A 23,521-nucleotide genomic window follows, 5' to 3' on the forward strand; every position below is an offset into this window, starting at 1 on the left:
TGACTTTACCACGTTTATAGCTTTGCTTGGGAAAAGCAGGCTCTTATCAAGTTAACTCCCCTTTTGAAACAAAGAAATCTAGGACTTACATTATATTATTTCCTAGTAGAAAAAATGTAGATGCAAAAAGTGGGGGAAGGCAATGATAATACTGATTAAACGAGGGTGTAGACATAGGATATTATGTATTTTGATGTGAAATGCTGACAAACTAAATTGTAGCAACATCATGAACATGTAAACATTTTGGAGATGCAGATCCTAATTTCAATAGTGTCGAGATGACTGCCCTGGAAGATGATTCCTGAAACCAGGAAATAAATTAAAGAACTATTTAAAACAGGAATAACAATAGAAAGACAGAGATCTATTAAAATTCTGTGGAAAAAGATGTGTTAAAATTTTTATATCATACTAATTCTGTGATGGAAATTCTGAACAGCACTGCCTAAAATAGATGGAATGTGGGCAATTTTTCACAACTATTTGATGGTTTCCACACATGAAACACAACTGTATTTCATTATGTAGGTGGAATATCGTGTATGCTCCCATTTTATTCTTTGAGTGGTCAACTGTTGCAGTACAGCTGCTGAGAGGGATGGATTAAACCACTCAGATACTGGAAATATCAGAATATAGAAAAAATATTAAGTTTCAATGAATGACAATATTTTTTATTAGAGAATCTTTAATAGAAGGCGAATGGCTTCAAACACTGGGATTTAATTTAGAAGCTCCCACCACAACAACACCTATCAGCATTCAGCTTATTTATTTAAACTCGCTAATGTTGAATGTATAATTTTCAAATTAAGGTAACAGGTAATAAAACTGTACAGAAAAAAGGTCATAACACCCTTATTAGCCAGATCTGTCTAAATAGTAAAAGTAATGTATTCCCTGTCACAATACCTCAGTTTTGTTTGTTTTTACAAATATTTTAATGGGGTTTTTCAGTCCAGCTTGCTGTTGGAAGGTCATGTAGATTAATCTCAAATTAGCTGAAACAATGAAGAAACATCAGCCTCGTAATGTAGTGCAACCAAGGAAATCAGTCCAAAACACGAATGAGCAGTTGCCTATCTGCACTGGGTCGTTAGGATTACATTAATCTAGTAAGTCAGGTTGAGAAGCAAAGATGAGTGAATACTTAATTGTAAACATTTAATTTAGCTTTCCGTCTTCACACTTTTAGTGTTTCTGTGCTATAGTCTTGCGGTAGTGTGTCGTTTTCTCAATAATACTATTTAAATAAAATCTTCATTTTTGCCTTTCCATCATCCTCAGTGCCGCCTCTTTTAATGACTTCATTTCAAACGATCAGCTTTTCCATGATTCTGGAAGTGTGGCAATGCAAATGAAATGAACTTGAAAGAACAAGAACTGGAGTAAAAGAGTAAAATGGTATTTTCCAATGATGTTAGAATATACTCAAAATTCAACCAGTCACAATATAGATTCCACTCTAAGATTACCATTTGCTGTGTTGTATTATAGAACACAACTGAGATTTCAAGGATAGATAACACCCTCGTGTCATGATTAACCTCTCTCTCAGCGGGCCTGTCACCTTTTTATATATGCATCTAGATAAAGATGGGTATGTCCTGAGACAGAGAAGATCTGGACTCGATATGTGTCTTCATAGTCCACTTGGGGTGCTGTAACAAAATGCTACAGACCGGATGGCTTATAAACAACAGAAATTAATTTCTCACCGTTCTGGAGGCTGGAAGTCTCAGACTCTTTGAAGTCTCACGTCACAGAAGGACAAGGGAGTGCTGTGGGCATCTCTTTAGGGAGGGCACTAATCCCAATCACCAGGGTTGTGACTTCATAACCTAATCACATCCCCAAGGCCCCACTTCCTGATACCATCACCTTGGGGATTAAAATGTCAACATATGAATTTTTGAGGGACACTAATATTCAGATCTTAGTGTATTACTCTATTTGGTAATAGTACACAGACTATCCTGTATGTCTTTCTCTTAAGAGAACCTCGTAGGGCTTCCTAGTTCATCCCTGAAATAATTCCCAGTTCTTACAGTGCCTTTTGATATGTCGGAAAGTTATTCTTTGTAAAAGCCGTTGTTTTTGTCCATCTTGTTGTAGTCACTGACAACATCAATATATTCATTTTCTTTAAAAAGAGACTCTGTCTTCCTCAGCTACACTTTATTTAAGTAAGATTATCTTTTCCCTTTCAACTCAGGCAGTATTTAATAATACTTTGGACCACATTTTCACTTACGGTCAGCCTCTCAGAGTACGCTCTGGTTTATTTTTTATTAAACTGTGGTAAAATCTACATAACATAACATTTGCCATCCTAACAACCATTTTCGAGTGTAGAGTTTAGTGGATTAATGCATTCATGTTGCTGTGCTCCCATCATCAGCTCCTGAACTCTTCCTCTTACAAAACTGAAACTCTGTACCAAAACAAAGCAAAAAACCATAAACCAAATGACTATTGGCATGTGAATTGCAAAGATAGGTAGGATAGGGACTCAGGTAGATTTTATCCCAATGAGAAGATATTTGTCCATTACTCTAATTTCTCTTTGTCTCTGTGTATCTGCCGTTCTCTTAAATAACAGTTTCAAAATAGATCTATATTCTCTTGCCAACTTCATATGCAAGTTTCTTTCCCTTTCAAGATTATATAAAAATGTAACAACTTATGTATTGGCTAAGAAGTAGGTAAAAGTATTGCTGCTGATTATAATAACTAATAATGAATGCTTAATGTGGGCTAAACACTGCCCTTAGCACTTTACATGTACTATGTTTGGACTCCTCACAACTTTATGATGGAAGTGTTATTATTTTTATTGTCCAGATGGGGAAAAAGTGAGGCACAGAAAGGCTATGAAACTTTCTAAAGTGGCAGAGGCCATTTAACATTACACACTGAATTTGTCCCTCAACCAACATACTTGCACATCTAATAGGGTATCTCAAGTTTTATAGCTCAAAGCAGAAGTCCTGATGATTTACTTGTCCCAAACACGGACCTTCTCAGCAATAGCACCACTCAATCCAATCGTTCATACAAAAAAATGAAAAGAAACAAAAACCTTGGGAATCATATTCGATTACTCTCTTCCCTTCATGCCCCTTATCCAAGATCTGCAAACTCAGCCTACAAAATATATCCTGAGTCTGACATTATTACCTGCACCACTACCCCTTAATCTAAGACACCATCATCTCTCACCAGGACTACAGAAGAGCCCCCTGACTGGTCTCTCTGCTTTCACATCCCCTCCTTATAGCCTGCTCACCAAACAGCAGCCATGGCAATCTTTTAAAAATATACATTGGATCTCATCCCCCCACTGCTCAGAATCTTCCATTGGCTTCCTAACATGCACAGAGGAAATCCATACTCCATGCCACATCCTGTCCAGCCAGCATAACCTGGGCCTTGTGTGCTCCTCCAACAGCATGGCTGACCACAATCTGTTGCTAATATTTTACTCCAGACCTTGACCTTCTTAGGATGATTCAAGTTCATTCTTGCATCAGGCTGTTTACACTTGCTGCTTCCTCTGTCTAAAATGTTCTTTCCCCAGACCTTGACATGACCTCCTCCCTCGTATAAGTGAGGTCTCTGCTCACATGTCGTCTCAGAAATTCCTTTCCTGATCACCATCTATTTTAGAAACTTTTACCTAAAATTGCATTATTTATTCATTTACATTATTTGTTGCAGTGGGAGTCCTTGAAAGTATTTAACAAATGGCTTGGGGGGGGGGGAGGGGAGCCCTGATTTGTAGTGTTGGCCAGTTTTCATGGTGTAAATATTCCCATCAGGGCAGATTTTAAGTTACCAACATGATGTTATTCAAAAAGGAATAGGGAAGAGAGACACCCACTTGGCTTTCTGAAAGCCAGGGCAAGCTGCTTCCAGCCCACTGCTGGTGTATTGCCTTTTTCTTTTTCTTTCACATTTTAATTTTTTAAGGACTTTTCAATTTTATATTCTTATTCCTATAAAACAATGCTATAAAGAAATACAAATTATACTTTCTTTTTCTGAAATTGATGTGTTCTTTCTTTTTTATTTTTATTTTTTTGCCTTTTTCTTTTTCTTTTTAGATTCCCCTTTACTTCCCCATTGATCCCCTCCAACCTGCATCCATCCCACCCCCAGGCTTTCCCCATATCAATGCCTGTGTCCATGGGTTATGCTATAAACATATAAGTTCTTTGATTAATCTCTCCCCACCCACAACCCCCTCCCCATCTTCCCTCTGAGATCGCTCAGTCTGTTCTATGCTTCTATGTCTCTGGACCCATTTTGTTGATCAGTTTATTTTGTTTATTATATTCCACATATAAGTGAGATCACATGGTACTTGTCTTTCTCTGACTGGCTGATTTCACTTAGCATAATACTTTCTAGTTCCCTCCATGCTGTGCCAAAGGATAAAAGGTCCTTCCTCTTTATAGCTGCATAGTATTCCATGGTGTGAATTTCCCACAGCTTTTTTATCCACTCATCTACTGATGGGCACTTGGGCTGTTTCCAGATCTTAGTTATTGTAAACTGTGCTGCTACGAACATAGGGGTGCATAAGTTCTTTGTGACTGGTGTTTCGGATTCCTTAGGATATATTCCTAGAAGTGGGATCACTGGGTCAAATGGCGGGTCCATTTTTAATCTTTTGAGGAACCTCCATACTGCTTTCCATAGCGGCTGCACCAGTCTGCATTCCCACCAGCAGTGTACTAGGGCTCCCCTTTCTCCACACCCTTGCCAGCACTTGTTTGCTGATTTGTTGATGGTAGATATTCTGACAGGTGTGAAGTGATACTTCATTGTGGTTTTAATTTGCATCTCTCTGATGATTAGCGATGTTGAGCATTTTTTCATATGTCTCATTTGTATGTCCTCTTTGGAGAAGTGTCTTTTTAGGTCCTTTGCCCATTTTTTAATTGGATTCTTTGTCTTCCTTTTGTTAAGTTGTATGTGTTCCTTATATATTTTGGACATTAACCCCTTATCAGATGTGTCGTTGGCAAATATGTTTTCATGCTGTTGAGTATCCTTACAATCAATATTCTGAACTCTGTCCTAGAGATTGCTTATCCCTGTTTCATTTGGCTCTTTTTCTGGAGACTTCTCTTGTTTTTTCATTTGGGGCTTGTTTTTTGGTCTCCCCATTTTAGCTACATTTTTGGTTTGTTTTTAAGCGTTAGGTAGATTTTCTACGACTCTCAGTGTTTTTGGAGGGTCTCTGGTGCAGGCCAATGTCAGACACTGTTTGTGACTGGCCCTGAGTACCATGTTTGGAGCTATCAACAACCCTAGGATTGAGGTCTCCTCTGCTGGGGCTGGGTGCCTTTGGACAGACCAAGATGCACACCAAAGTCTGCTTTTCCAAGGCCTGGGTCCAGAAGCAGGTCAGGCATAGACTCAAAGCACCCTGAAGTCTGCCTCTGCCTGCAGACTGATTAATCTGATTCTCTTAACGAGCCTCAGGCTGCAGAAGCTCCACAGGGTGGGACAGGTGGTTGTTATCAGTCTCTTAGCAAGCCTCAGGCTGTAGAAACTCCTCTGGGCAGGGCGAGAGGCTTCCAGCAGGGTGGGGCAATTGCTTCCCCCTCAGGCAAAAGCTGAAAACTGGCCGCCCAAGAAAGATGTCCCCCACAGTCTGGGGGAATGACTCGGCACAGGAGCCCTGATGGGCGTCCCCTGATCTCACTCTCCAGAGCCCACAACCCCAGACTCTCCCCACGCAGCTCCAGTCACTCCGCTCCCCCTCCGCTGGAGCCCAAGGTGAGTGGCTGCACACGAAACTCTGTGCATTAGCTCTTTAAGACAGAAACCCGGCTGCTTTTCACAGCCAGATGTTGTGTGGGCACCTTTCTCAGTTCTGTGCTCTGGGCTGGGGAGCCCAGCCTGGGGTTGAGGCCCCAGAGTCCTCAGTGGGACACCCCGCCCCCCCCAGCTGAGATCTCCCTCCGGCCCTTCAGCTGCCACCTGTGGGAGCCCAGCCAGCCCTCTTACCTCCGCAGTTCCTACCAGTCTCTATGAGGTCTCCCCTTTTTCTCCTTGATCTTGAGGGTGCTCCCCAGCTCATCTTCAGTTGGTTTTCAGGATGGTTTTTCTATGTTTTAGTTGTAAATCCAGATTGGTCCCAGGAGAGTGTAAGTGCAGCTTCCACTCAGTCCACCGCCCCCTTGGATCCTTCTATTTTTCTAAACTATAACCCCTGTGAGAGAGTAACTTTGTTTTCTTCACTGTTGTATCTCAACAGCTTGTTTAAAGACGGGCAAAATAAATAATGCGTTCCTCAATAATATTTGTAGAATAAATGAATCCATGAAATAACCAGTATATTACTCCGTGGGACTTTTAAATATATATGTGTGGAAATGTAGAATATTAGAATCTGTGTTAGGAATATTAGAAAGCCCACAGGTGAGAGTAATGCTAGCAAAGCAAATTTGGCTGAAGGCGTAACTGTCCTTTCCCACCCTTCTTCATCCTGGACCTATCCCTGCCCCTATTTAAATATTCTCTTCTAAACCTTCCTAGAAAAAATTACTGAGAATGTGGACATTTAAATGTAGTCTGTCCGTATTTCAATAATTTCATTTATGTTTAGGCTGCAAAAATTGATCTGAAGTTAGTCTAGTATGCTGTGTACTTGAAGCATTTGATGCCTGTCTAAGATGTTCATGTCAAGGATATCTCCAATTTAAATCATTGCCTTCTTTTGGTTTGCATTATAATAATAAAGTTTATGACCTAGACAAAAAAAAGACTGCACTCACAGATTTTAATAGTCATACTGTTTGCTATTCTTTACTTCTGTCAGTGATGATACGCCACAATATATTATGCTGAACAGGCAAAAGCTAAAAGTGTCTCCTCTGTACAAAATATACGTAAAATTGGCTTTCAACAAGCGTCTGTATTTATTATCTTCTGTTTATGGTCACTATTTGTGATAGAATTCTGGACTGACTACAGATAGGAAGCTTGGCATAAAAAAAAAAGTTAAATCTCTGGCTTTCGTACCTTTTATAATGCTTGGCCAATAGCTAGTTCTTTAGCAACAATCCGCAGTTTGTTTGTTAATCTTCACCCAAAGATATGTTTTTGTTGATTTTTGAGAGAGAGGAAGGGGGAGAGAGAGAAACGCTGACCGATTGCCGCCCATCCTGGAGTGGAACCTGCAGCTTAGGTATGTGCCCTGACCAGGAGCCAAACCTGCAGCCCTTTGGTGTGCGGGACGACGCTCCAATCAGCTGAGCCACCTGGCCAGGCCCACGGTATATTTAGACTGAACAGAGCCTTGGCTTCCTAACGCAGAGCTTCATTAGAGTGTTGTTTATGGTGATTCAATTAACATTTATGCCTCCACATCACTGCTTATGGTCGAATTGCATGGGTGTTTTGCTGCCATCCATTCTCTAGTGTTTAGATGGATTCCGTTTAAAGTGTCAGATTTTACTATTGATGATCTTTCAGCATTGCCATTTGATGTTGAGTCATTGTAGTCAATCAAACTTTTATGGATTATTATGTTTTATGCCTTGGGTATCACAAAGGAGATGGAGCCTGATACCATATTGGTGAACTACTACTTCTGTTTCCTAAATGTATATGGTCCTTTAAGATGTGTGTCTAGACATGGTGATTAAATGTTCTATTGGATAGTGATTTTAGAATCAGAATTCGATGACAACATATTGCCATACTTTAAATGGAAATGTGTGTAGGACTTTTCTAGTGAAAGCTTTTATATAAATTAATTGTGTTGAAGGCTGATAGAATGCTATTTGCAGGACACTTGGTACTACAGCGAGTGTCTGACATCATTTTCTCTTTTTCCAAGTGACTATAACCATGACTTTTTGTGATGTTCATAAATAGGAAGAATTTCAATATTAGAAAAATGCCTTATATAATTATTAAAGTTATTTTCCCCCTCCTAGCCTGATTCCTAGTTTAATTAGCTTTGATATTCTCTAGAGGTGAGGGTTTAAAAAAAGGATTTTTTTTTTCCTTCAGGTGCAACAAAGTAGTCCTACATGGAGAGCTTTGGAAAGTCCATGAGCAATCAACCCTGTTAATGGCACTTGTTTGTGAAGGCCACATAGAGCAGACAGAGACACCCAAAGTGTCCTGTGTGTGCTATGAATCCTTCTGGAGCTTCAGAAATCTAGGTCCTGTCACCTCATAAATAATTTTTGACTTGACATCACCAAAATTATATTATAATTTGGTGGGTTTCTAGCAAAAAGAATCAGGAGAAATCTAGGCAGACTACTTAGAGGGAAGAATTTTCAGGGTGGTGGTTTTAAGAGCTTTATTATACGTCCTCTTAAAATAGTAGCCTTTCAGAAATATTCATCACATCTATTTGGCACTCAATTCTTAGAAAATGTTTATATAGTTACATGAGTGTCATCCACTGTTCTTACTTTTTAATTGTAGCCAGGATGACATCAGATTCTGAAGCTTTCTTATTTTTCATTTCATTTACACTCCTCACACTTCAATGTCAAGTGAGGTCAGCTCTTTAAAATTTGGGGTAAAGGCCAGCTTGACAAACACAATGCTCTTCTGAAGATTTTCACTTCAGAGGAAGAATATGTGATTTAGACATATTTAAGATTGTTGTCTTGTAGAATTTCCCTTCTGTCTACGATGAGGTATGTGTCATCTGTACTTACTAATGTTGTATGATGATTAGGTAGGTTCATTCCTTAGGTACTTGGATAAATCACTCCATGGAGGTAGATTAACTCCATAAAAGAAGCCATAGGCATGAGTCTACAGGCACTGAGCTGGGCTGTTGAGGAGAGGTCATTGTGGATGTCTCTCATTTACAGGGTTGCCAGGAGTCGGAGCTGACTCTTTGGGGCACAGAACATGCATAGAAATCACCTTGAGGTTTCTTAAATCATTTTAGAATTAACATTCTATTTTTTATCACACATTCAATAGAATTAAAAAAGTAATTGAGCAACTATTATGTGAAAGACACTAAAAGGCATAAAGTATTCTATACGTTCTACTGCTAGCAACTTATAACTTAATTTGGTGGTAAAAGGAGCAACATTGCTTCTTTACAAAGCAAAATTAAGTTGTCATAAGAGATGTCCAGTTGTTAGTTTACAATAGGAAATGGGATATAAGAATGTGGTTAGGTTAGAAATGAGGATGTGGAAACTATCCATATAAAGAAGTGTATTGAAATATTCAGAGACACGAAAGGTATTAATATGCAAAGAGCAAAATTAGACAAAACTGGATCTTAGAAACTTGCTCTCTAACTTACTAGTCATGTGAAGTGAAGCAAGTTACCTAGTGTGTTGTTTTCCATTGTGGCCATAACAGATTACCATGAATTTAGCGGCTTAAAACAGCACAAATTTATTATCTCACAGTTTAATAGGTTAGAAGTCTGACATGAGCCTTATTGGGCTAAAATTCAGTTGTGGGCAAGGCTGTATTCCCTCTGGAGCCTCTAGAATTCTTTGCCTTGACTTTTCTGGCTTCTACAGGCTGCCCGCATCCCTTGGCTCAGGCCCCTTCCTCCATCTTCCAAGCCAAAAACGGGTTGAGTATTTCTCCTCTTACACACTCTGAGCTGCTCTTTTGCTTCTCTCGTCTACGTTTAAGGTTTGTGTGTGTGTGTGTGTGGGGGGGGGGCGCTGGCGTCATCCAGGATTATCTTCCCATCTCAAGATCTTTAACTAAATCATACCTGCAGTCCCCTTTGCCGTATAAGGCAACATATTCACAGGTTCTGAGGATTAAGAAATTATCTTCCTTGTTGAGGGGCCCTTGTTCTTTCTGCCACATCTGCCCTCTGTCGGTCCCATTTTCTGATTAGTTCCTATATTTCTTATAGAGTTCCTGTTAGCAGAAACGAAGCTCTGAATGCTGCAGTGCCTGGCCACAGCTAGGCACACCATAAAATGTTACTTTACTTATGGAAAAGATTATTAGGAAATAAAACACTGAGCACACCTTTGTCAGAGAAACTGAAGTTACGAAGAACCAGGCCAGGAGCACTCACACGGGACTTGGGAGGGATTCAGATTGTGTCTTGTTTTGAATACTCCTCCTGCTTTCACACCCCCTCTGCCATTGTTTGCTTTCCATTTTAGGCAAAAGCTGTATGAAGAAAACATGTTTTTCTGTGTTTTGTTTTTTTATAAAAAATCCCTGAATTATAAATAAGTACCATTTTTCAAAGATTAAAAAAAGTTTCAGGAAGGGGGAGAGCAGCATAGTCAACGGCTGTAGAGACTTCAAAGAAGATGGAGCTGGAGGAAAAGAATATGAATTTCCCAACCAGGTGGCTTGTAATTCTTCTGGAACTGATTAAATAGGGTGGTGAGTGGTGTGTGGGCTCCAGGGGTGGTAAACTAATAAACAAGAGTGGGTACAAACTATTCTTAAGAATGTCCCTAGAGAAAGACAAGCAAGCGGGGCGATATAGAAGCATGAAAGCAGCTGATGCTGTTTCATTTATAATCGCTAACGTTGAATAAAATGTTAAGTGACTCTGATCTGTTGAAAGAATTCATGAACCAAGATCAGAAAGTTTCATTCTGTCTTTGATTTGCTATCTACGCTGTTAACATTATATGTCTAACTCTTCCCGTCACTACAAATCTTTGCTCTTATTCCCCCAACGCTTTGAACTAGAGTGATTCATTCATGTCGGCAATGTCATAAATTGGAGAACACATAGGTTCTTACCCTGGTAACTATGGAAGCACAAAAACAAAGGTGGTCCCAGGTATTTCTCCAGGGTGAATAAATTTCAGAAGGCAAGCTTTAAACTGTCACATTTCTGATTGTCTGTGATTCACACCAATATTGTGCTCTGGGATGGCTTCACTGAAAGGGGGGCCATATTCCGTGGGCCACTCAGCCTTCCTGCTCTTTTACCAGTAGCTGGTGTGAGAGCCATGCTGTGCTGAAGGCTCGTTCGCAGGAGGAGGTCGATCTTTTGAAACCATAGATGGTTTCCAATGAGAGAGAAATAGGGGAGGAGGGAAGAGATGTCAAGGGCAGTGCTAAAGAGAAGGAAAATGCTTGTCTGAGTTTTACCTGCAGCTAATGTTGTTAAAACATGATAGCAGCTTAATGAAGCATGGAGTGCTAAATGCATTAATAAGCTCGGGGAGGACCTTATCACTCCAATTTGGATTCTATTCACTCATATTACTAGTTTTCTTAAGACTGGACTAAAATTTTGATACCTTCTGGGCCAGCAATGCCCTTTAGATTTGGTAGTTAATTTGAAAGAATTATTAAGATCTATTTCCTTAGCTCAGAATGCAGTTGTGGTGACAGCATTAAGCGGAGTTTACCATTTATCAAGACAGGAAAGAAAAGGCATTAAATGTTTTTAAGAGAAAGCACTAAATTACCAGCAGTGGTAGAATCATTGTGTAAAAGAGATTTATTTGTTTATTTAGTTGAGATCTATTAGTACTCCTTTTATTCTGATTACGAGAATTTCACAGTGTGCATATGGTATAGGCAGGGTGGGGAATCTTTTTTCTGCCAAGGGCTGCTGGAATATTTATAATATCATTTGTGAGCCATACAAAATTATCAACTTAAAAATTAGCTATGAACAAAGCTCCTAGATGTATTGAATTTTGAGCCCTGCCTGCGGTTGCCTTGGCGGGGCCAGACCAAATGATTTCGAGGCCATATACGGCCCAGAGACTGGAAGTTCCCTGCCCCTGGCGTAGAGAGGGCCGTAGATTTAGATGCACCCAACACCCACCTGTACGAATGAACTCATGACTCTTCTTGTATCAATTCTACACTTATCCAGACCTCTAGATTATTTGCAAGCAAATTCCATATGTAACCCTTTCTCTCTATATATTCCAGTATGTATCTTTGAATGATTCAGCTCTTTTGTAAACAAAACCATTGTCACATTTAAAAATTAATACTATTACCACTACTTCATTAGTACACAGAAAGTATTCAGATTCATCCCATTCACTTCTAAATTTTTTAATGTTTGATTAAATCAGGATGTCCCTGAAGTCAAAGATTGTATTTGTTTGATATAGCTCTTAAATCGCACTTAATCTATAATCTCATTATTTTTATTTCCTTGCAATTTATTTTTTTAAGAAATCCGATTGTTTGTCCAACTGAGGTTCTCACATTCTGAATTTTCCAAATTGTATTCCTGTGGTGCTGTTTACATGCTCCTCTGCTACTGTATTTTGTGCACATGACAGTTACATTTAGGAGACTTGCTCTGATTTGGGTTCACATTTTGGCATGACTACTTTATAGATGGTGCTGTGTGGTTCCATCATACTGCGGAAAATGTCCAGGGGTATCTCTTTTTGGAGATTTTAGTGGCCATAGATCCATCACTTGAGAGGTCCCCTTCATTGTAAACTGTAGCATCGTATAGAACTGCAATGTTTTCCATGTTGCTTTTTCGATTTAACAGTAATATATCCCTCTACTCGTTTCTCTTCCAGCTCAGGTTTCCTTGGCTATTCTTGCTTGTTAATTCTTCCAAATCAACTTTATAATCAACTTGTCCAGCTCTAGGGAAAATAACCTAATATTTTAAATGAAAAATGAAGTTGCTTTACTTCTATGTACTAACGTAGGAGAGCTGAAATTAGTTATTTCTCAGAACTAGAAGTTGAGATTTTCTTTCTTGCAGAGTAAGGTAGAGAAATTCTTCAAATACTTTTCCAGGCGTAGTTAGGCATTGATTAAAACCCCTTTAAAAAACAATTTCACCAAATAATTGAGCATTTTATCTTCAAAGGATTATCATTAGTCACCCAGTTAGATTATTGTTTCTTAGAAATTCTGGAGAGGTACAGCAATTCATTTTCAAATGTATAAACTTTCCATGAGTTTAACGTAAATTTAAAAAAAAAAAAAAATCTGTTTTAATTGAGGGCAGAGTGTTTGTTTCTCTGGCAACATGGGAATCACACCCTGAGGTAAAATACCTCATTTGCTTACCTGCAACTCATTGAGTTCAAACTCAGCAATTGTACACTTGGGGAAGGATGGGGGGAATAAATGGATTGTACATTATACCTGGGTGACAAATACAGATCATTTCAGTATATGAAATTACTGTAAATGAATTTGTCTGGAAGAAAATACAGGTGGGCCAAGAAACTGTCTTTCTGGACTCCCCATCACATTATTCTATGTTTTTTGAAAGGGCCATAAAACTCATCCAGAAAGTACTATCGGGTGTATTTCCAGGTTAATTTTTAAAGTTTAGATGGTCATTTCAACATTTGTTATTTTGGAGCTTGACTTAAACTTAAGTCTAGCAATAGTATTATCAAAATCTGTACAATGATCTCGTCAAATAATTTTTAAGGTTATAATGAGCCACATATTTTCTGCTGATGGCTCAGAAAATTTGCTGGGAGTAAGAGCTCGCCTGCGTTCAGCCCCACTTCTCCCCCCTGCCTGTGGTCAGACCTGCTGCTCTGAGGTCCTGCTGGACTTCCTCCCAGGCACTAGCCACTTGGAGTACTTTAGGCCCTGACCTCTGCTCTTCCCCATTAGCCAGGTCCCAGAGACCTTCTAGAAAACTGCCAAACTCTCTCCATCCCTTCCTCTTGGTTGTTACTGGTTTCTATTTTAGTTCTTTATTCTCTCTTTTGAATTCTCAGGGAAAAGAGCAAACAATATGAGTTACATCCATCAGCTCAAACATGGAGATGTATACACATTTCTAGAAGTCTTCCCTCATTGTTCCAGTGGGTACTAAGCTTGAAAACTCACAATTGCTAGGATCCTTTCTGGTTTGGATATTGTGTAACTCTCTTTACTTTCCAAAAGCCAATATAACTATATGGATAAATATAAACACACTTTTAGAACTAAGAATACAGTTGAGTTTTCAAAGTATATTAGGGATGGCATCACAGCGCCTGGAAATGATAAAAATTCAAATTATGGGCAAGTGCAGGTGCTAGAATATTGCAAAGCCACTTTCAAAATTAAGCAGTTTTGTTACGTGGACTTGCTATAGGAAATTTATAGCAGCCAGCCATGTGGGGAAAGGAGGCAGAGCTCAACAGCAGGCAGGATTAGATGGCCACATGTTCTCTTGAGAGATTAAGAAAGAAGAAATAGAAGAGTTAATTCAAGCCTTATGAGAAAGATGAAGTATCATTTTCCATATAGAGTGGCCTTCATCAGTATTTTCATGGCTCTCTTGGGGATTAGCCTATAGGAAACAGGTGCCATGGCTTGGTTACATCATTAAGGAGTCATATGTTGGCCTGGCTCTCTTAATTGTATGCCAGCGACACTCAAAATTCTCAGTAAAATCTCTGAAACACAATATTCTTTGGTAACATGTTTTTAGATCTATGATTCTTCTAGGACAAAGAAACTGGGATAAAAGTGAGTTCCTTAGAGTTACAGCAGAGGATATTTTTAAAAAATCCAGACTCGGCAATGCGTGTGCTAGAAATTGGTTCTTGGTATCAGAACCAATTGGTTATAGATGAGCTAAGATACTCAGCCCCTGGGCAGCATCCACACTGGCCAAGGCCTCTAGGATGCTCACTTAGGGCTGTGAGATCTCCTTTTACCCCAGTACTGTACCAATATTGTATCTCAGCCATGTTGTGAAAAAGATTGGAAAGCATCGCTATATATATGATGGTCATTGCACATAACTTGCTACTTTGGGACTGAAGGTTCTTTAGAAAGACTCTTTTCTCCAATTCTACCCTAAAAGACATTACGTTGTTAATATACTGCTTAGTATAGCAGGAACATCTAATTCAGTTCTGCATCAGTGAAGTAATTATATCTTGTTAGGTGACATACCAATGGAATATGAAATAGAAAATTCACTTTGATATGTATAAAATGTCAAACATTTGGTATTATTTCCAAAGTTATTTTGGATTTTTTTCTTCATGCACCAAATTTATAAAAAGTGCCTTCAAACAGATAAAAATTTGGGAATTATGCATTGATATCTAAGGTTGATCAAACCTAGCTGATAAAGTATTTTTGTACTTTTCATAAAGAGATGTACATAATTTCTTTCCTTGTTGCACCCCATAAAAATTAGGGTTTTATTCATCTGGAAGTACGGTTTCATAACTACTGATTTTGAAGAGTCTTTATACTGAAAATAGAAGCCATAGTTAATGAAAGTAGCATAGGTACCTAAAGAGAATTATTTTAGTGGGGTCATTAAAATCAGAGTACTTAGAAAATCACTGTTAAAATTTTCAGTCATTCTCTGATGCCTTGAAAGAGTACTTCTATTCATTGTGGTTTTCAATAATACCTTCTACCACATTTTTAAAAGTTTACTCAAAATAATACATGCCAACTAATTTAATTAATTTTTCTTAGAATGTGAAAGGATCCATAGAAAATAAATGAAAGGGCATTATTGTTTTGAAATGGGCCTCTTCTAATAGTCTGTAAGGCAATGACTGCTTTTTCATGTCACTTAATGATGACCATTATATTGAATTATAGAAAGAGTCTGTGGGGCTTCTAGTATAACTGTATTTCATGGATTTCATCTATTATTCCAGAGCCTACACAGAAATTCCTAAGTCATATGTATCCACATTGTAACTCCAGAGAATTTGGCCTCTTATATTTGCTTGCTGAGCTGCTTTCTAAACAAAATTCTTTAGCCATAACCTCAGTGTATCTTTATTTTTTTTTATTGGGTAACTATGATCTCTAAGTATGCTTTGCTTTTTTTATTTAATATCTCAGCAATTTTTTTTCTAGAAGGAAATATGCTAATTTGAAATATTTGTATAGATTCCTTTTTCCCCCCAGAGAATACACCATGTTTTGTATTCATTATCTCAGCATCTCTTCCATGGTTTTGACTCTGGAAAGGAAGCATTGGGATAAAACTAAGGATAAAAGAGTTTAAGTAATTTTCTCAGCTCACAGAAACATAATAGGACGAACACTATATGTGTCTTAGTCTCTGCACCTGACAAAATAGCCTAGCAGTGACTGGGATTGAAGCTCAAACAAACAGAAGAAAACAAAAGTGAAAACAAATCAGTGTTATGCTAATAGAAGTAACAAGGGAGCACATTACAATAATTTTGGTTATTTAACTAAATCTAATCAATATTGAATGCCCACTATTTCAAACAAGTTATAAGGATTGTAGCATCTCTGCTCTTTAGGAGCTCACAATTTAGTTACTTGTATTTATCATTTTAGTAACATTGTCTCGAATACTGTATGTAGGATTGCCAGAAATTAGGACCAGGGTGTTTTATATTTATAATCGAGGCAACTATCTCTCTGTGTTCTGTCAGATTACTCAATAGGTATGTTCTTCAGTGAATTTCTTCACAAAGAAATTTCATGTGAATGAGTTGTTGAATGTGGAGTATCTAAACCACGTCCTCATGAATAACACCTTAAAAAGGTAGAAATAGCAAATGTTTTGGATAATGGTTGATGGAGTATTTTTCATTAGTCCTATTCTTATGCTTTTCCTGATACTGATTTGCTTTCATTTTTCCTTTATTTTAAAAGTAATTTTATGAAGAACGAAGGCATTTATGTTAATAAATAAATACAGCAGGATATTAGATGAAAAGTGAAAGCTCTTCTCCTTCCCCCCTTAACTCCTTACTTTCAGACTTCATAGGTAACAACCTGAACATGTCATGCATATCTTTCCCCAAAAGTCTAAGTATCTTTAAGTATAGTTATATGTACAATCATAGGTATGTGTGTGTATCTGCATTTATACTTATCTGTATATGTTGTAAATATAGATTCATGATATTTCCCACCCAGAGAGATATTTAATAAAGCAGAGCAAAGTATAGCCCAATCAGAATAGATGTCTTGGCTATTTTTTGCTATGCTGAGGTTAACCAGATGGCCTCATGGGACAGGACGCATTTGGGAGGCTTGGCCCACAGCAACTCACCAGCAAGTGCAGAAGTATTTCAGTATGTTAACCACCGGTTTTTCCACAGCTGTGCCTAAAAAGCAAATACCAGCCCCCTTTTAATCATTTGATAGCTTGTGTTTTTTGCTCACTGCACGTTAGTGTGGCCGCCTTCTAGTAAAGACCTCAAAAGACCTCAGACCATTTCAAAAGAGCTGCGTCAGGCCCACTCCCACTACCCCTTCTCTACCAACCTCATATTTTTAAATTCAGTCCCTTCGAGTTTACCATAAAGACTGTTTATATATTCCTTAAGGCCTCATGTCAAAACTGAAGCAGACCAAGTTTATTTCCAGGACATTTCTTTCAGGATTTCCTGGGCAGCCCAGCAGGCCCTTTAATCACATTATTTATTGGGTCTGCCCTCCCAGTTGTACCCTTCTAGTGAGCCCGGTCACTTCGAGCTTAGAGCTGTCAAACTCCCCATATCTCAGAGCATAAACAGAACATGTCCCCTTATTAGCAGTATATTTTTCATATGTCTCATTATCACCAACCCATGGATGATGGGACTGTAAGTTACATTAGTTTATATGTATCTTTCTACCCAAAGAATTGCACATAAATGTTACTCAATGTTTGTACACTATGCCTTGACTTTGGGGCTGCATTGGGGAAGACTCACAATTGCACTATCACGAAACATCCAAGGTATTTTTTTTATATCTTCAAATTTGATGTAGATTTGAAAATACCACATTCGCCTCTGTTGTCACTCATGCCGTTCTTTATCCCCCTTATTTGTACATATTTACCTCTTGTGCACAAGGTACAGAAACCTTTCATTTAATATGTTCCCGGTTCAATCAGATGTCTGCTGTACTAGCATTTCTTCTCCCTTATTTTCTATTTGGGGAGGTAGAGGAAGTGACATTTATTATTTACTGCCAAGTCCTTTGCCAGGTACTTTGTACACATGATCTCATTTAATCCAAATTACCTCTCAGTTGTATGCTAATTATTGACCCTATTTTGCAGAATGGGAAGCTAAGAGTTAGAAAAGTAAAATAATCTGGCCAAGATCACATAAATGCTGAGACCGCAATTCGAATACAGAACTGTGCCTCCAAAGCTCTGTGTTGGTTTTGCTGCACCACACTAACCCCACCTAAGTGGTGCTTTCGGAGGATTAGGTAATACAAGTAAGCATATCTTTTAAACTATCAAGCACTATCATTCACACATGGAATTTCTAACTCATGCTTTATACTCTCTAACACAGTCGGATGAGCAAATTGGTGTGTAATGAATACTTTAGGTGATCATGATTAAAATGGAACTTTAAAAATTGAGTGAGATGATGTCAACGAGTTGTTAGAGAGCTAACATCCAATCTTCATTCATTTCTTTTAAAGACACGGCTGTCAAAATGAAACATCGCATCTTCCAAGAAGGTACTAACTATGAACATGCAACAGTAATATCATTTCACAGACTATAAAGGGTTATAGAACAACATCTGAAATAAAATCTATTGTCGCATCAAGCTTTATGCTTGACGTGTAAAATGTGAGAATACTTTGGAATTCAAAGTTTCCCCGGTGGCTGTCACCCTGCCCAGGTGTTCCAGATCGCGTATGTGATCGTGAAGGCAGCGAACTCCCCCCGGCCTGGAAACTGGATCCTGGAACGCTCCCTGGACGACGCGGACTACAAGCCCTGGCAGTACCACGCTGTGACCGACGCCGAGTGCCTGACCCTCTACGGCATTTATCCCCGCACCGGGCCCCCGTCCTACGCCAAGGACGACGAGGTCATCTGCACCTCGTTTTATTCCAAGATACACCCCTTAGAAAACGGAGAGGTAAGATGAGGAAACTCACTGTAAGTACATTTAAGATGGCCAAACGGGCTTGTCGGAAAGACTCGAATATATCAGTAATTAATGTCAGAGATATTTTAAAGTCGGATTTCACAGAAGTACATTTAAATGAGTTATTAAATAAAAGGGAAAAACCCAAGGTGATTAGAATTTTAACTATCTTCATCTCGTATGTATCTCCCATCTCCAATAAAGATCAGAGAGGAGGAAATGGGTTTAAGTTTGGAAAGTCAATGATTAATTTTACATATAAAGAGACTTTTCTGACAATGCTAATGATTAGAGGATTGAGACCTTAAAAGAAGTCTTAGTTCTGTGTGTGCTCTGGTCTGATGATGGGGACAAAAGAAGTAAATCCCAAAAGAAATACAATTCACACAAAGGACCTAAAAAAGGGAATTCTTTGCATGTTTATTTTGTTGATGTTGTTTTGTTTTTTACTGTCACCGCATAGGGCTGCAATGAGGTTTATTTTCTTCGGCCAGGCTTTGCTTATCTCATATTTAATATATGCTTAATTCAAAAGTGTTCTACTTCTCTGTAGCACCTTTTATCCTGTGGTTAAGATTTTAGATTTATTCATGGGGTTTAGGCCACAGATTCAAGCCATGGCTTTGCCTGTTACCCTCTGTGGGATCTGTGAGCCATCTCTGCGCCTCAGTTTTCTCTCCTATAAATTAGGGACAATAATAATGTTCTTACTTTATATGATTGTCAAAAGATTGAATGAATTATTATATTTACAGCATTAGAGTGGTGCTGGCATATATACTAAGTGCTCCGTAAGCATTAACTATTTTTGTTGTTGTTGTTGAAATAATAATAACTATTGTGTAGTTTTTATTATTATTATTAGTTTCCTCTCAAATGCCCAAAACATAGATAAGTGACTCTCTTGGACTCTCTGATTATATTTTCCTAATCTGTCTCCCTTCATTATTTGTGGCCTCGCTCCTTTTGTCCTACCTGCTTATGTACGTCTCCATTGATAATCATATCTGATATTCTCTCCTTAATAATCCATATACCTGAAGCTAGTATCATTTTTGAAAGGTTAAGGTGGGTGGTGTGCAGGCAGGCTAAGTAGCCATCTCAGAGGTGAATGAAGAAAAACTGAATTTATTTAAGGAAAAGGGGATGGGGGATGGGGCTATCCAAAGGGAAGGGCTACACAGCACTGAGCCAAAGGGTACTGGGTCCATGATGGCAGCAAAAATATACTTAGGACAGTGAAACAAGGAAGAGCATAGAAGTAACAGGAGAGCCCAGGCTGGGCTGCTTTGGTTTACTGAGGAGTCAGAGAGAGAAGGGCGCCTTGGATTCAGGTTCAGGGGGTAAGCCTGGGACCCGCTGCTGCTGCCCATTGCTCCCCAGGTTGCAAGTCTCATGGGTCCCCCTCAGAGGGAAGAAGGAGGAAGGAGATGGCGCTGGCAGTTCCCTCTGGTGGGGAGTGAGAGCTGGGTCCTTTGTCCTGAGCATATTAATCTCTTTCTATCTCAGGGGAGGGTCTCAATAGAATACTGATCAGCTTTCCAGGTGTGCTTTTTCAGGGTCGTGGTCTCCACTGATTGGTCAGTGTCAGGGCAGGGGGTCAAATGTCAGTGTAGCTGGTCCTGAGGCAGCCATGGTGCCACGTGTCTGGTTTTGCTGCTTTTCTGGGCCTGGAGCTGAAATACCACTGAAGTCTAGATGTTATCTTTAGGGAGGAAACATGTAGGGGGTCTAAACCACATGAGGGGAGGGGAGGTCACCCTGGGGACAAGGCTCTTGTTTTCCCAGTTTTGCCCCTTGCTAGGCATCCAGGGCTTTCTGCCCTGGTGAGCTTCTGTACCTTGCCCATCGCCCTTGCTCTGCTCATGTCCGTCTAACAATTCTTATATTCACATTTTCAGAACCCATATTCATATTCTATCATGCCCACCTCAGCCAATCTAAGGTTATCTTCTTAAACACTTCTTGGGGAACGTTTGACAAATCTGTCACTGTCCTTTGCATTATTTTTTCTATGAACGTATACCAGTGCCTCACTATATTTCAGATTCCATGTTCAAAAATATCACTTTTGGGGGAAAGATTCCAAATGGTGTTTGCAGCAGAGATCTCAGTCTGCCAAAGGACTAGGAGTCAAGTGCAGTGAGTCAAACAGCTGTTGAACGTGCTCTGTGCCCGGAGACGTCCAAATCCTGACCGGGCTGGGCTGAGGCTACGGGAGTAGGGAGGGACTGCAGAGAGGACATATTTGAGTTGAAGTTTTATTATTTTACTCCTGGATCTAGTGTTTACTCAGGACTAATAATTATGTACTATTTATAAAACTATTCTTTACCTTGAAAAAATGGTCCAACTCAGAGATTGGTTGGATAATATAAAATAATATCATATGAGATATATAAAAGTTACATGCATATCCCCAAATCATTCTGTTTCTGCATCAGTCGTGGTTCTCCATATTTTGGATCATGTCAAGTTGTCATCATGGAGCAAACAGAGGTGTCGTTCGTTTAACTGGCTGTATTCTTTTCACTCTTAGACATTCACTGAACATATTCACTGGTAATGACTATTAAGAATAACTTATTCAACTTTTGCTGTGGCTTGTGTATTTTTAAAGTCTATTCTCTCACATGAAAGTAGTGAGGCGAGAAACAAAAAGGAATTCAAAATATTTGAAGTGGACTGATAGTATTTAAAAAATAATCATTAAATTCAGACCTCTCCTAGGATATCTGCTTCATTTTACATAGCTTATGTTGTAAAACATGTTACTTTGTGGAATAAACAGGTCCAGAGAAGGTAGGTGATACTCCCCAAGATATCCAGCTCAGCTGGTAACAAAACAGAAAAAAGAATCCAGTTCCCCTAACTCCCAAGATAATGTTTCTTTTATACTTTAGTAAAGACTTGAAGTTGATTTTTAAAAGTTGGTAATTGCTACATTCAAAAATGGTTTAGAGGAAACACAGAGATGCTGAATCTAGTATAAGTAGAAGGAGTCCTAATTCTGAGATATTGTGTTATAGAAGAATGTACGTAAGATTAAAAGACTGGGTTCTGATCCTGGCTCGAGTCTTTGTGGGATCTTGCACAAATCATCTAATATCTCTGAGACTGAATTTCTTTAATACATGAGTTAGTTAGTTTAATATATAAATTGTCCTAAGTCATCTTTCCTTCTAAAGCAATATAGTTTTGGATATCACCTATAATATAACTATGATTTGAAATACATATTTTTATATGTTTTTATTGATTTCGGAGAGAGGAAGGGAGAGAGAGATAGAAACCTATCAATGATGAGAATCATTGATCAGCTGCCTCCTGCACACCCTCTACTGGGGATCAAACCAGCAGCAACCCAGGCATGTGCCCTGACTGGGAATCAAACGGTGATCTTCTGGTTCATGGGTCAATGCTCAACCGCTGAGCCATACCGGCTGGGCGAAGTACATATTTTTGATTAAATATTGAATAAGCATTTGCTTCCAGACCTTCACAATACCTTTTAAATATAAAATTAAGACAGATAATAAGAGAAATAAGAGTAGAATATTTTTAAGGTTTACCCATGAAACAATACATTATAAAATAAAATGTCTCAGTTATAACTAACTAAGTAATAATGTTTATGTTATAGGTAATAGAAAATAGTCTTCTGTGACTAACACCAAATCCAGTGAGTCTAAGGTTTATTACATTATCACTTGTCTGGAGAATTTTGGAGAATATTCTAAAATATTCTAAAATGTTCAGGTCATCATTAGAGACTGCTTAGCTTTTCCTTCAGCCCTCTTGAATCTTAGCATCACCTCTGCTTATTTCTTCAGCCTTATTTGTTGCCCCGCCACCCCCCACTCTTTGCTCTCCACTCTGTGGCTTGGTACCTTCTCTGCCCTCCACCCCACAGTGCCAGTGAGAGATCAATAAATGTTAATTGTGTGGACTTGCCCGAAGGGTGTTTGGGGGCAGCACCCTAGCCCATAGATAATTAAGTTCAACTACTCCCAAGAAAGATTAATCCTGCAGTCCAGCATCCTGGGCTTGCACTCAAAGGAGAAGGAGATGTGCGCTCCAAGTTATGACCAAGTCGCAGCGCCCACCTGGCAGAGGAGAGATCAGGGAGGACAATGCAGGGATATTAGTATGACCAGTATGCTGTTGTCCAGCCTGTAAACAGAAGGAGTCTATGAGCTGAACTTCAAGAAGTTCATTTTAGAAAGGCAATTTTGTATCATTACTGCCAAAAGAGGGCTCAGCAGGAACCCTGCTTTGCCTTGCTTGTAGGAAATGATGCTGAGCTCCAAATAGGAATTACAGGGTGGGAAGCAACGTACTAGGGGGCCTCCGTCATTTTGGTGGCAACAGCTACAGAGACAGACCTCTCCAGCAGCGCTGCAGGGAGCCACCTCCATCCTGGGTTGCAATCAGCCCAGTCGCTTCCTCTGAAAAGCAGTTGCCCCAAGAAGTTACTGAGAACTGCCAAGAACTGCCACTTGGGGGCACCGCTGAGAACTGTGCTTGCCCCAGTGGTTCTTCCCAAACTGGGCTTTGATGGTGGTGGGTAACCCTCATTCAAGGATATTTTTCCATTGATTTCTTTTTAGAGAGAGTGGAAGGGAGGGAGAAAGGGGGAGAGAGGGAGAGGGAAACATTGATGTGAGACACATCCCTTGGTTGCCTCCCTCAGGACACTGAGGCTGGGGATCAACCCTGCAATC

General features: G+C 39.2%; 1 protein-coding gene across 1 annotated transcript in view; it reads left to right on the forward strand.

Annotated features, from left to right (window-relative positions):
* The window catches only part of LAMA2 (laminin subunit alpha 2), a 458,292-nt gene that overhangs the window by 128,078 nt on the left and 306,693 nt on the right, over positions 1-23,521 (forward strand). The window contains exon 4 of the mRNA XM_087817608.1: positions 18,546-18,788. Within this exon, the coding sequence (XP_087673734.1) occupies positions 18,546-18,788 (243 nt within the window). The remainder of the gene's footprint in view (positions 1-18,545; positions 18,789-23,521) is intronic.

This window comes from Miniopterus natalensis, chromosome 5 (assembly GCF_054644295.1).
Source record: "Miniopterus natalensis isolate mMinNat1 chromosome 5, mMinNat1.hap1, whole genome shotgun sequence".
NCBI classification, from domain to species: Eukaryota; Metazoa; Chordata; class Mammalia; order Chiroptera; family Miniopteridae; genus Miniopterus; species Miniopterus natalensis.